Source organism: Schistocerca cancellata, chromosome 7, assembly GCF_023864275.1.
Source record: "Schistocerca cancellata isolate TAMUIC-IGC-003103 chromosome 7, iqSchCanc2.1, whole genome shotgun sequence".
In the NCBI taxonomy this organism is placed as follows: Eukaryota; Metazoa; Arthropoda; class Insecta; order Orthoptera; family Acrididae; genus Schistocerca; species Schistocerca cancellata.
The window spans coordinates 400,282,720-400,295,444 of NC_064632.1; the positions used below are offsets into that span (position 1 = coordinate 400,282,720).

A 12,725-nucleotide genomic window follows, 5' to 3' on the forward strand; every position below is an offset into this window, starting at 1 on the left:
TTTTACAAAAGATCCAAAATGTTTGCTCAGAATTGATTCACTTTTCTAACAGATTTTGGACTTGGCTGATGTGTTGTTGTCAGTTGGCACAGTACCTGACTGCCTTCAAACAAAACTTGCATGCAGCACAGTAAACTGCTCTGGGCATGGAGTCTGTCAAGCTGACTTTACAGAGAGAGCACCATGGTGTTTGTGTGACGCTGGCTGGAGTGGGCCCTCATGTTCTTCACCTACACAACCAGTCACATTTCTACCTCATAGCTACATTAAGTTTGCACTATCTTTTGAAATTGGCCATTTCACAACACTTATGCAGTTACGGTTCAGGACTGAGGAGAAAGACGGTGAGCTGTTTCGTCTTGCTGACCAGCAGTCACTTGAATATGCAGTCCTTGAGGTTTGTTGCTCTTGTAATATTCTAGCCTTCAAATTAGAATTGTGACTTAATTTGCAATATTAAAAGTTATATTGTTCCTTCTTAAAGAAGTGAATACAGCAAGGTTTCTATTTGTCTTTCTTAAGTGTTCTTTTGTTAAGAAGAAGAAAATGAAAATATTATTTCAATTTTATTTGGTTTAGTGGATAGATAATGAGTTCTTGAGCTTGAATTATTTGTTTAATTTAATTTCAGTTTTTATATTGTCATGTAGAAGAAGGTGTAAGTAGATGAATGATGAACACTAACTTCACTTAACAAAGGTTTATTCAGCACTTGCACATACAAGAACACAGAACGAAATGCCTCTGGCCAGAACACATACGGTATATATACTGTCACAGAAGAAGCTGAGTAGCACAGTCACTGTAGTGTAATGGTAACGATACTAGACTGTTACCTTTCTAGTGCTGACTGCAAGAATGTTTGCTTCATCCACACACATAGTCTCCACACACTTGGATGTACATCTTCCTGTCCACAGTATCTCATCTCTTCTAGCATAATCTTTGAGTATCCACAATCTATAATTGCCTGAGAAGCTTTCAGAAAGTCCCATCTGAGAATGAGGTCATGACTACACTCTTGTAAGATGATGAATTCTAAGGGCTGTGTATGGCCACTTATACCCATATGAATGACATATCTTCCTGTAGGTTTCACATATTTCCCATTAGCCACAGAGATGTTTTGCTGTCAACAAATACGGTTTTCTGCAACTGGCGATGGTACTTCTCAGAAATGACTGAATATGACGCTCCAGAGTCCACAAGAACTTGGGCTTGTCAGCCATCATTGAGGATATTGAAGTAGTTTCCTATCATTTTTGTAGTGATTGACAGCGGAGGATTTTTCTCTTCAGCGGCTTCACCTTCAAGGAAGGTTGCATCCTTTTGTTTTCCAGGTTGCAACAGCTAGATGATTGGCTGGAGCTTCTAAACAGCAATGGAGACCTTGATCAATATGTTGGGGAGTGTCCTCTCCAGCGGCTAGCTTGCGGCGATGGTGACCTACATCGTGTTGCATCCACATCTTCTTGTTCATCTTTGTCGTCCCGGAGTTGGCATCGGCTAAGATCAGTCTGCTGTCTTCTGGTGCAGGTGTCATCTGCCACCATTCTCAACAATAGCACACCACATGTCTCGGTCGTCCAAAGTGGAAACATACTAGTTGGTTATCCTGGGTCCTCTAGACCTCAGTCTTCCTTGGTGCCGAAACAGGTTTCTCACGCGGCATTTTAGGAATGGAACTTCACCTGGGTCTTGACTTTTTCACCATTTTAAAGGGAAATGAAGGACAAGAGATTGGGTTCAATGTCTGTTTCACTTCCTCCCTTATGACCTCTTGAAGCATTTCGGTATTTTGCATGCTGTGTAATCCAACTTCCTCTCTCACTATCTGACGAAGAACACTTGTGAAAGCAGTTGCCTCGCAGACATTGATACAACGTTTGGAAGCTGTTCAAACTTCTTGTGTGTAATTCCTTTTTGATGCATTGTCTCATATACTGGCACCATTTTATAAAGTCATCTGCTGTCAAAACCTCCTACAGGAGTAGGGCTTGATTCATGTCCTCAGAAACACCTTTCACGAGATGTGCAACCTTATCTTCCTCCTTCATTCTAGGATCCACTAAGACGTCTTGAATGTAGGATGCTATCGTTTCTCCAGGACACTGTGCCCTGCACTTTAATTTACCTTCAGCCTTGCACTTCTGTCGTTGTGTGTCACCAAAATACTTGCGCAGTTCCACCTGGAATACTTCCCAGCTTGTGAACTTCTCCTCATTGTTCTCATACCCTTGCTTGGTAGTGCCCTCCAAGTAGAAAAATACATTAACCAAGCACACGGTGTCATCCCATTTCTTAAATTTGGCAATACGCTCATATACCTTCAGCCACTTGTTTGGATCTTGGCCATCATCACCATCCTGGAAGGATGTCTCATGCGGTGGCACACAGCTGTTGTTATCATAACACCCTCTTCTTCTTCTGTCTCCAATAGATTGTGATCTGTTGAATATGACTCAAACTCAGGTTTCTTGCCACGTAAATGGCAGCTCTGCTGTGGCCTGATGGGAGCCACTGTGTCATCAACAGTGTGCGCCATCACTACAAGACAAGATCTTCTAGCTCAACTATTACCAGATCACACTAAGTAACAACAGAAGAAGCTACTTGTCATTCTTCAAGAGTTCTCTGAATGCTTCAATCCATAGATGAAGAGCAAATTAGACAAATTGATGGTGAAGCACTGGATTAGCACTGGAGACCATCAACCAATAAGCCAGAGAGCATACCGTGTGTCAATATGGAACATCAAATAATTCGCAGCGAAGTAGAGAAAATGGTGAAGAATGACATCAATCAGCCCGTGGTCATCACCAGTCATCCTTGTCAGGAAGAAGAATGGAAGTTGGGGCTTTTGTGTTGATTAAAAGGAAGCATAATAAGATAACTAAAAAAGACTTTTACCCTCTTCCACGAATTGGTGATACACTAGATTGTCTGAAAGGGGCAAAGTTTTTATAAACCATGCACATGTACTCAGGATACTGGCAAATCGAAGTAGATGAGGCTGATGATGAGAAAACTGCATTCATCACCCCTGGGAGCCTGTATGAGTTTAAGATAATGCCGTTTAGTTTGTGTAATGCACCAGCAACTTTTGACTGGATGGTGGATAATTTTCTAAGTCACCTGAAGTGGACAATGTGTCTTTGTTAATTAGATGACACTATAGTGTTTTCAGAGACATTTTATGAGCACATAAAAAGACTGAGGGCCATTCTTAAGTGTCTCCAACAAAGCGGACTGAAACTTAATCCAAGAAAGAGTCTCTTTGGAGCAAAAGAAATCAAAATACTTGGACACCTTGTGTCAAACAAAGGTGTGTGGCCAGACCCAGAAAATGTAAGATCTATAATGGAATTTCCTATTCCTAAAAGTATTAGAGATGTGAGAAGCTTCCTCAGATTATGTTCTTATTACCGTCATTTTATCAAAGACTTTTGTATCAAAGCCAGGTCACTCCAAGAGTTGTTAAAAGCTGATGCTAAATTTATCTGCCGTGTTGGTCAACAAGATTCTTTTGATGTGCTGTGAAAAGCTCTGATGAATGACCCTGTACTTAGTTTGTATGCTGAGAGGTTACCTACAGAACTACCCACAGATGCCAGGTGGTACGGAATCGGTGTTGTTCTGGTACAAATTTCAGATGGAAAAGAGAAGGTTATAGCCTGTGCTTCTAGGACACTTACAAAAGCCAAGATAATCTACTAGAATAATGTCACATAGAAGAAGGTGTAATTAGATGAATGACAAACACTAACTTCGCTTAACAAAGGTTTATTCAGCACTTGCACATACAAGAGTGTGGAGCGAACTGCCTCCGGCCAGAACACATACGGTATATATACAGTTGCAGAACATTCCAGCACAATGAATCTTGACATTTGTGGATACTTCTAGAATGTACTCAAACTGAATATTGAAATTAAAATTTTACAGTTCAGGGGAGTTTTGAACTCACTACTCTCCATGCAACAGTCTCGTATCATTACAACTACACTACAGTGAGTGTGCTACTCAGCTTCTTCTGCGACAATATTAATATACAGAAAACAGTAATACTGGCTGTGTTATTTTTAAGAAGTACATGCTTTTTAAACTCAACAGGCTTGCTTATTACTATTTTGTGGGCCAAAATCACTGCATTAGAAAAGTAATTATTTATACAATTTGATGAGTGTTAAGACAGGAGGAGGAGGAGATTAGTGTTTAATGTCCTGTCGACAACAAGGTCATTAGAGACAGAGCGCAAACTTGGGTGAGGGAAGGATGGGGAAGGAAATTGACTGTGCCCTTTTAAAGGAATCATCCCCACATTTGCCTGAAGCAATTTAGGGAAATCACAGAAAACCTAAATCAGGATGGCTGGGGACGGAATTGAACCGTCGTCCTCCCGAATGTTGAGACAGGAAAGTAGGTCCACAGCAGCTTAATTGATGTCTTATCAACTCATATTTATACAGTGAAACTAGTACCTTCAAATCTTAGAAAATATATTCCAAAAGCATAACATGATGCTTTAAGGTCATTTATACAATGACTGATATTAAAATTTTATTTTTAGATTTGTAACAATTTTCTTCACTATTCCTTGTCCTTCTTGTCACTCTTCATCTGTTTGGGGTTTTAATAGTCAGTTGTTTCATCATAAATTTAGGAAATAAGTTAATATTTTAGTTTCTCTGGAACCAGGGTTCAAGGATGGTTTCATTTATGATTTCTTTTTTATCTCTTTTCATTATGAGTACTTGATCTCTTTACTTCATTCCTGATGAAAAACCACTGTAGTGAAATAACAACAACAGTGTCACGTTTCATACTATATTTTTAGTATTTATGCAAAAATGTGTTGTGGAAGAATATTTAATTCACTACCGCTGAGAGGAGTAACCTGAGTTTTAGTTACATACAACATTCAAAGTTTCATTAAAGAAGCATATTCCTTTTAACATTAGGAGAAGTGCTTTCGACTCATTTCTACTTTTTGGGTCATTACAGAACTAATGATTCTGCTCCCTTTTCTGCTTATCTCCCTTTTCATTCTTCTAAAATACAAATAAGAGAAGCACACATTTAGCTTTCCAACTCAGTTATATTCTTTAGTTTTCTTAGTTGCATTTTTTAAGGTGTAGTGTCAGAATTTTCAGTCACATTCTTTCCACAGTCATTTCTCACTCTTCCGTCCTCCATCATCCTTTGGCTCATCTACTGTACATCTGCCCAATTTTTACCCTCTCCTCTCATATCATCTCTTCTTTTCATTTTGTGTACTGAACTGCTTGGTACCAGTTTTTAACTTGATAATTGTCTTCTCACTGTATACTGTGTGCAAAATAGTTGACATTAACTTAATATGATACAATAGCATTAGGAAACCACAGGTTATTACTGAAAGAGTCATATGAGGAATAGTAATTTTAATCATGGCCTGCTTAAATAATAATAGAATGGCTTTTATTTCTACTACAGATAAATAATGGAAACCTATACTTTCGTTATAACTTAAACAGAATGAATATTGAAGAGAAGTACATCTGCTTATGTTACATTTCTGTTGATGATGGATACTGGCACACAGCAAAGGTAGGTCCAATAACAGAGCAATTAAGAATGAAATTATTGAGGGATAAACCAGAAAGATCCTTTTCTTAGTAATATTTTTATAGCATTAGTGATATGTTATAAGTTATACCCTTCTCCCAAATGTGTTTTAACTATTTTTCAGGTTTCTCGATATGGCTCTTTATCAATATTGGAACTAGATGATGGTGAATTCTTGAGAAGAAATCAGACATCACTGTTTGAAGGTCACCAGTGGTTGGTAATTGACAAACAAGAAGGTGCTCATGCTGGTGGGAAGGCAGAGCATACTGGCATAAATACATTAGAAATATATGCTGATTACAGAAATGGTAATGATAAGCAACTCAATATGGTTACTATTTTGCAGTGGAATCTATTATTCTTTATTCACATTCAGATATAATTTGTAAATAATCATGAGTAACATTTTATTAGTCATATTTATTACCTCCTTTGGTATAAAACTTTCACATGACGATATTTGAGGTTGCTTCACTAGATAGCATCACTTCTGATACTAATTTCTAGATATTTTTTCCCCTGTTGAAAGAAATCAGTGGCTATCTATTTTTATCACACACAAACAATTATCCATTCATTTCAATGGTTAGTAATTTCTAATATATTGGTACATCGTTATAGTTTTCTATTAATTTTCAAAGGAAATGAAGCTGCGTGGCTCAGAAGTGATAGCAAATGAATTTGGTTGTTTTACTTTCTGGAAGCTATTTATATCAGAGGACAACCACTAAAGAAGAAAACATGTAATATGCATTGATAAGGCAGAGTCTGACTTTTATTTAAAAAGTATAACAAAAATTAAAATAAGTACTTGATGTTTGAAGAAAAAGAATGGAATTTTATATGAGAATCAAACATGGGATGTAGATATGTGTAAGATGGGATAAATAACATGCAGCTCAGAATTATTATGAACAAAAATGCAAGATGTTCCAGTGGTCTCATTGACTGATTGATACGGAACACATCCAAAACTATTTCAGCACAGTAGAACAACAATTGATATTTTTCTCCAGGATACATTAACAGTTGAATTAATCATGTCCCACCTGTGTGCTATGAGTCAACTGAATTTACTTTATTCTGTAATTAAAGTGGCTGTAACTTAATTCCCTATTCAGTGTTTGCAAGATCTTTTACTTTAAAAAGCTGCCATTCAGTTGTTACTTACCAAGCAAGTCATTATGGGAACAGGATCAGTAATCGGGATATGGAAAACTTAATTTCCGTGTATGCTGTAGCTTTATATATTTACATTTGATACTGCATCCATACAGAATGAAGTGTAACAAAGAACTAACTAAAGTAAAGTTAAGATGGAGGCTCAACAGAGCACTTAGAGTTCACAGATATTAAGCTTCGTGGTCGATATGAACTATCAACGCCACAAAGCCCCCCCCCCCCCCCCCCCATCCCTGCAGTACGGAGTACTACAGTTGTCCAAGGGTGAGGGAGTATGGGCATAGATGTCGGTGGAAATCTTGCGCATAGGCAGGCGCACCACAGGTACTTCCATCTCGAACAAGGTGGGTTGAGCGGACGGAGAGGTGAGAGACAGATCCACTTTGTAGTCAGTCAGCCACCATGGCCGGATGAGATGGCAGCTGGCCCGGGAGTAAGCAGGCGGGGTGGTTAACAGTGTGGTGGAGGCGTGTGTGGTCCTTAAGTGGATTGAGCTGTCCATAGAAATGAAAGTGTGTAGAGGTGTTCAGTCACACTTGAGTGGGAGTGTGAGGTTGTGTGCAATGTTGAAGTGTAAGGAACTGTCCGATGGCAGAACCTTGGTATCTGTCAAAAGAATGAGCACTCGGTCATTGAACGTCACTATAGAAATGTCGTTCACACGGTGCAGTGGCACACTGCAGGACAAACTGATATTATACTCCATTCACCGAAACAAGAGACGTACTGTAAACACGGCAAGGCACGTGGCCACAGCGGTGCCGTCGAGGGGTGTACAGGGCAGGGGCGTCAGAAATTAAAAAATTAAAGTTGTGTTTTTTATAATTTGGTGCCTGAACTTGACAAAGTGATCTGATAACTACCTTCCGACACCTTTTTTTACATTACATTAAAATTTATTGTCACTGAAAAAGAGAAATATTTAAGCTTTCAGGAAAAGTTGGTTTTTAGCGTTACTCTATATTTATCACGCCATATCTCCTAAACTGTGTGTCGCACAGGAAAATAATTTTATAATTGCCTTCAGTACTATATGTTGATGACGTCTGCAAATTTTTTGCCCAATAAAAACAGTAATAGTGAAGTAATAAATTAAAATCTCACGTCTGATGCAGAACTTTTACCAAATCATCATCCGAAATATAGTAAGCGACAAACTTTTCCCCTTTGAATTTTTTTGTGGGGGTGTAAGCGAGAAAAGTTTCATAAAGGTTTGAATTTAATTTTGTAGCTTGTTCGAATGCGATGGATGGAACCGTTTGTCCTTTATGAGCGATGCATTGTGCGGTTCACAGGCGCGGCGCTCAGTCAGTGTGGCCGCCTCAGTTGCAGGTGTGAGCTCGTTAGTGGGTGTTGTGCAGCGGCGATTTCAGGATATCTTAAGTTCTTCTGCAAAGATGCTTGAAAGACTAGTTGCTGATTATTAGAGTAAGTATATCTGTTTGTAGTCACGCTGAGCATTCACTGTTTATGTGTGAACCAATAGCATGGTTTCTTATTTTATATATTCACTTATTTCATTAGCATCACATACGGCTGTCCTCATTATGTCATCCATGGATTCAGCGAGCAAGGTCGACGTGTCAGTTCTGAGTCTACCAAAGAAGCGAGCAAAGAAGAAATCATTAAGTTCTCCTGAGAAGCACATGGTGCTTAATGTGTATAAAACGGAACTGTTACATCCAGAGCAGTCGATGAGTGACATTGTTTCGAAAACAGCTGCAGCTACAGGTGTTGGACATTCTTCAATGTATCGTGTGATGAGTGAATACAAGGCCACACACTCTTTGAAGTCTCCCAAGAAAGGAAAATTATGACAGAAACTTTCTGAAAGTGTTGATGACTTCGATAGAAATGCGATACGAATGAAAGTACATGAATTTTTTTTTCGTAACGAATTGCTAACAATAGACAAAGTGCTTACAGTCGTGAATGAAGATGCAGATCTGGGCAATTTTCGGAGAACTACATTTTATAAGTTATTGAGAGAAATGAATTTCAAATATGTCCGGCGTGGGCGCGATAGCATGCTTATAGACAGGGATGACATGATTTTATGGAGGCGGCGTTATCTTCGAACCATTAAACGGTTGAGAGATGAAGGCAGACCCATTTACTATTTGGACGAGACGTGGGTGAACGCAGGACATACCCGAAGTTACGTCTGGCTGGATGACACTATAAATTCCTCAAAACAAGCGTTTCTGTCCGCATTATCCATCGGAAGCAAGGGCCCATTAGGTATAGGGAAACGTCTGATTATCGCATACATTGGCAGCAAAGCAGGGTTCGTTGAAGTATGTGTGTGGACTTTCGAATCCAAGAAAAGTGGAGATTATCATGAGGAGATGTGCGCCGAAACCTTCGAGAAGTGGTTTCAAGATGTTCTTCCTCGGCTTCAGGAAAATGCAGTTATTGTTCTTGATAACGTGCTGTACCCTTCTCGGAGAAAAGAAAAAGGTCCTAGTGCAAATTCCAATAACTACGAAATATCAGAGTGGCTAAAATCTAAAAACATCGATTTCGAAGACGGTATGTTGAAGAAAGAACTTTTAGATACAGTTAAAAATCACAGAACAGCGCACAACGCACAACGAATATGCAATAGATGAAATGGCGAAGAATGCAGGGAAAACTGTTCTCAGAATTCCTCCGTACCACTGTGAATTAAACGCCATCAAGTTAGTGTGAACAGAATCAAAGGCTATGTTGCAGCGAAAAACAAAACATGCAAAATGCCGGAAGTTAAAGAACTGCTAGAAGAAGCAGTAAGAACAGTGACTGCACAGGATTGGAGCAAGTGCGTCCTCCATGTCGTAGAAAAAGTGGAAACTCAAATGTGGAAATTAGACTGCACTATAGAGGAGAGAGGGGAGCGGTTTGTTATAGACCTCAATGAAAACAGTTCGACAGAGTGAACCTTGTTTCGTCCTTTATCATTATTATTACTGGTATTGTTATTAAAATTAACAATTAATTGTGTTTGAATGGAGCGTTTTGCTAGCAACCTGAATGGCAGCAAAACTGCTTCGACATAATGAATTCAGTTTAACATTATTTTAACATTATTGTTAAATTTATTTCGTACATTGTTGCTCAGGTTTCTCACAGTCTGCTGTGACAGCTCGGGAGCCAGCCGAACACCGCCAGCTGCAAAGCATGCGCCAAGGATTTTCCACACCCCTACGTATCACGTGAACACCGAATGCTTTCTCTGGAAACAAGCGTAGTCGCTCACGTGACACTGTTTATGTTTCGTCCCAGCTCTCGGTGAATAGACTGTAGGTGTGTGTGTCTCCGACATTGGAGGTGAGACCGCGAAACCTGCGCAGGGTGAAACAGGGGGCAAGGAAACCAGCGAATGATGGCGAACAGTCTTTGGCGGAAGAGATGTGCGGTGACGTTGATTGTAGCATGTCTTCATTCTCGATCAAGTATGGATCGTCTGCAGAGTCCAACTGTGGCAGTGTGAGACCATCAGGGTCGATGAAAGCTAGTTTCAGGTGATGCAGAGAAACTGTCTATGTGTGGTCTTTAATTATGATATCTAAAGTCATGTCCCATGCCACAGGACCTTGTAGAGGTCAAGATAAGGAGATTGAAGAGGCTGCCTAACTGCATCTTCATGCAGCATGACGTGGGAGCAGTTGGAGTGTGCGGTGGGAACATAAGTCTCAGGCGGGGGGGTGACTGATGGGCGTGTGCAAATGCGTGTCCCCTGTAGGTTAGGTTTATAGGTCGAGCATAGAGCAAGTAGCACCCATGGGAGAGCTTCCAATCAGAGACGATCATGGCATCAAATGGCCATCTTGATGGTGTGGTGCCACTTCTCCACCAACCCAATGCTTTGTGGGTGATAGGCAGTAGTGTGGATTTTTTTAATACAGCAGATATTGCAGAGGATGGTGAAAAGGGAGGATTCAAATTGTCGACCCTGATCAGTGGTGATAGTGGTCGGGCACCCGAAACGAGCATTCCCCGAGCCAATGAAAGACTTGGCTACTGTCTCAGCAGTAATGTTAGGGAGAGGGACAGCCTCAACCCAGCAAGACAAACAGTCGATAGCTATGGCCCTCCAAAAGAGGAAGAGGCCCGATCAGATCAATATGTATGTGACGCAATTGTCCTGTGGGAATGTCGAACTTGCCCAGAGGCAGGGAGGTGTGGCAGCTGATCTTGCTGCACTGGCAAGCAACGCAGCTGCGTGCCCAGGTTTGACAGTCCGGGGTTTGATATTCTTCCAAACAAAACATTCTGACACAAGATGTATGGTGGCTCAAACGCCCGGGTGGGCTAGGTTATGCAGGGCATCGAAAACCTGTTGGCGCAGCCCGGGTGGGAGCAAAGGATATAGGGTGCCAGTCTAAGAATCACACCACACCTCATCGGAAACGCCAGGAAATTTTAGCCTTTGTGAAAACAAGTGATGTTTGTGGATCTTGCAGGAGAGCCTGAGAATCTTCGTCAGAAGCTTGGAGGGAGGCCAGATCGGAAAGATCAATGATGCAGGAAACAGCACTGATCCACAAGAAGAAATCTGCAGTGATGTTATCTGTGCCCTTGATGTAACGGACATCTGTTGTGAATTGAGAAACCAGATCAAAGTGGCGGTAACGTCAAGGGGACGGGTCCTCAGGTGGGTTACAGAATGCTTCTGCCAGAGGTTTGTGATCAGTGAGGATGAAAAATGAACGTCCTTCGACATCAGGACAGAAATGTTTGATTGCCTCATAAACAGCAAGGAGCTTTCTATCGAATGCGGAATATGTTCTCTGATCCATAGACAGTTTCTTGGAGAAGAAATGAAGGGGAGAAACCATGTCGCCCTTGTGTTGTTGCAACACTTCCCCCACCGCGATGTCGCTGGCGTCTGTAGTGATGAATAACTTGGCCAAGGGGTCAGGGTGAGCAAGTGCCACAGCGTGAGCTAAAGAAGTCTTCAGAGCCTTGAAGGCCTCTAGCATCAGAGCAGTCCAAGAGACGGTTTTGATACCGGAAGTTTGTTTGCCTGATAGCGCGACCGTCAGGGGTGCCTGAACAGCGGTGGCAGAAAGCAGATGGCGATGATAGTAATTGATGGTGCCGAGGCAGGGGCAGCAGAGATGTGATAGCCTGCACACGAGATTTGGGAGGCTGTATCTGTCAGCAGAGATGGTGCAACCTGGGAAGGAGAGTGATGCCTGGCACAACTGAAACTCATCTTTGTTGACCTTGGCACCATTGGAGTTCAAGGTCTGGAGGACCGTAGACAAATAATTTTCATGTTCCTCTGCTGAGCTGCTGAAAACCAGAATGTCATCCAGATAAGCAAAGCAAAACTGGAACAGTCACAAGATAGAGTCAACGAAATGTTGCCATGTATGCGCCGCATTCTTTAGGCTGAACAGCATGAAGTGGTATTGGAATAAACCGAGCAGTGTGATAATAGCCATCTTAGGAATGTCTTCCGGCGCCATGGGAATCTGGTGGTAGGCGCATTTACAGTCAATAACTCTGAAAATTGTGGCACCTGGTAACGTAGGAGTGAAGTCATTGATGTTCAGCAATGGGTAATTGATGATACAAATGTTTAACTGTCTGTAATTGCCGCACATTCAATCCATCGTGTTTGGGGATGAGGTGGATTGGTGAAGACCAGTTGCTGTCTGAAGGTTGCAGAACACCTGCCACCAAAATTTCATTAATCTGCTGCCGAGCCACATGCAACTTGATAGTGTTGAGGCATCGGACCTTATGCCTAATAGGAGGGCCAGCAGTGGTAACTATCTTGTGTGTCATTCCATCAGTGATGGGAGAAACTGAGAACTGCACTTGAGATTGGTTAACGTCCTGGCTCTGAAACTTCAGACAAGTAGGGAAAAGGTAGCACGAAATTCACTTATCTCTTACGGGAGTGCGGCATGCGCTTGTGTGGAGGCGAAAGGTGTGCGCGC

General features: G+C 41.2%; 1 protein-coding gene across 1 annotated transcript in view; it reads left to right on the forward strand.

Annotated features, from left to right (window-relative positions):
- LOC126092792 (neural-cadherin-like) overlaps positions 1-12,725 on the forward strand; it is a 329,734-nt gene that overhangs the window by 238,790 nt on the left and 78,219 nt on the right. Inside the window, exons 19-21 of the mRNA XM_049908520.1 lie at positions 53-397; positions 5,476-5,589; positions 5,732-5,918. Of these exons, the coding sequence (XP_049764477.1) occupies positions 53-397; positions 5,476-5,589; positions 5,732-5,918 (646 nt within the window). The remainder of the gene's footprint in view (positions 1-52; positions 398-5,475; positions 5,590-5,731; positions 5,919-12,725) is intronic.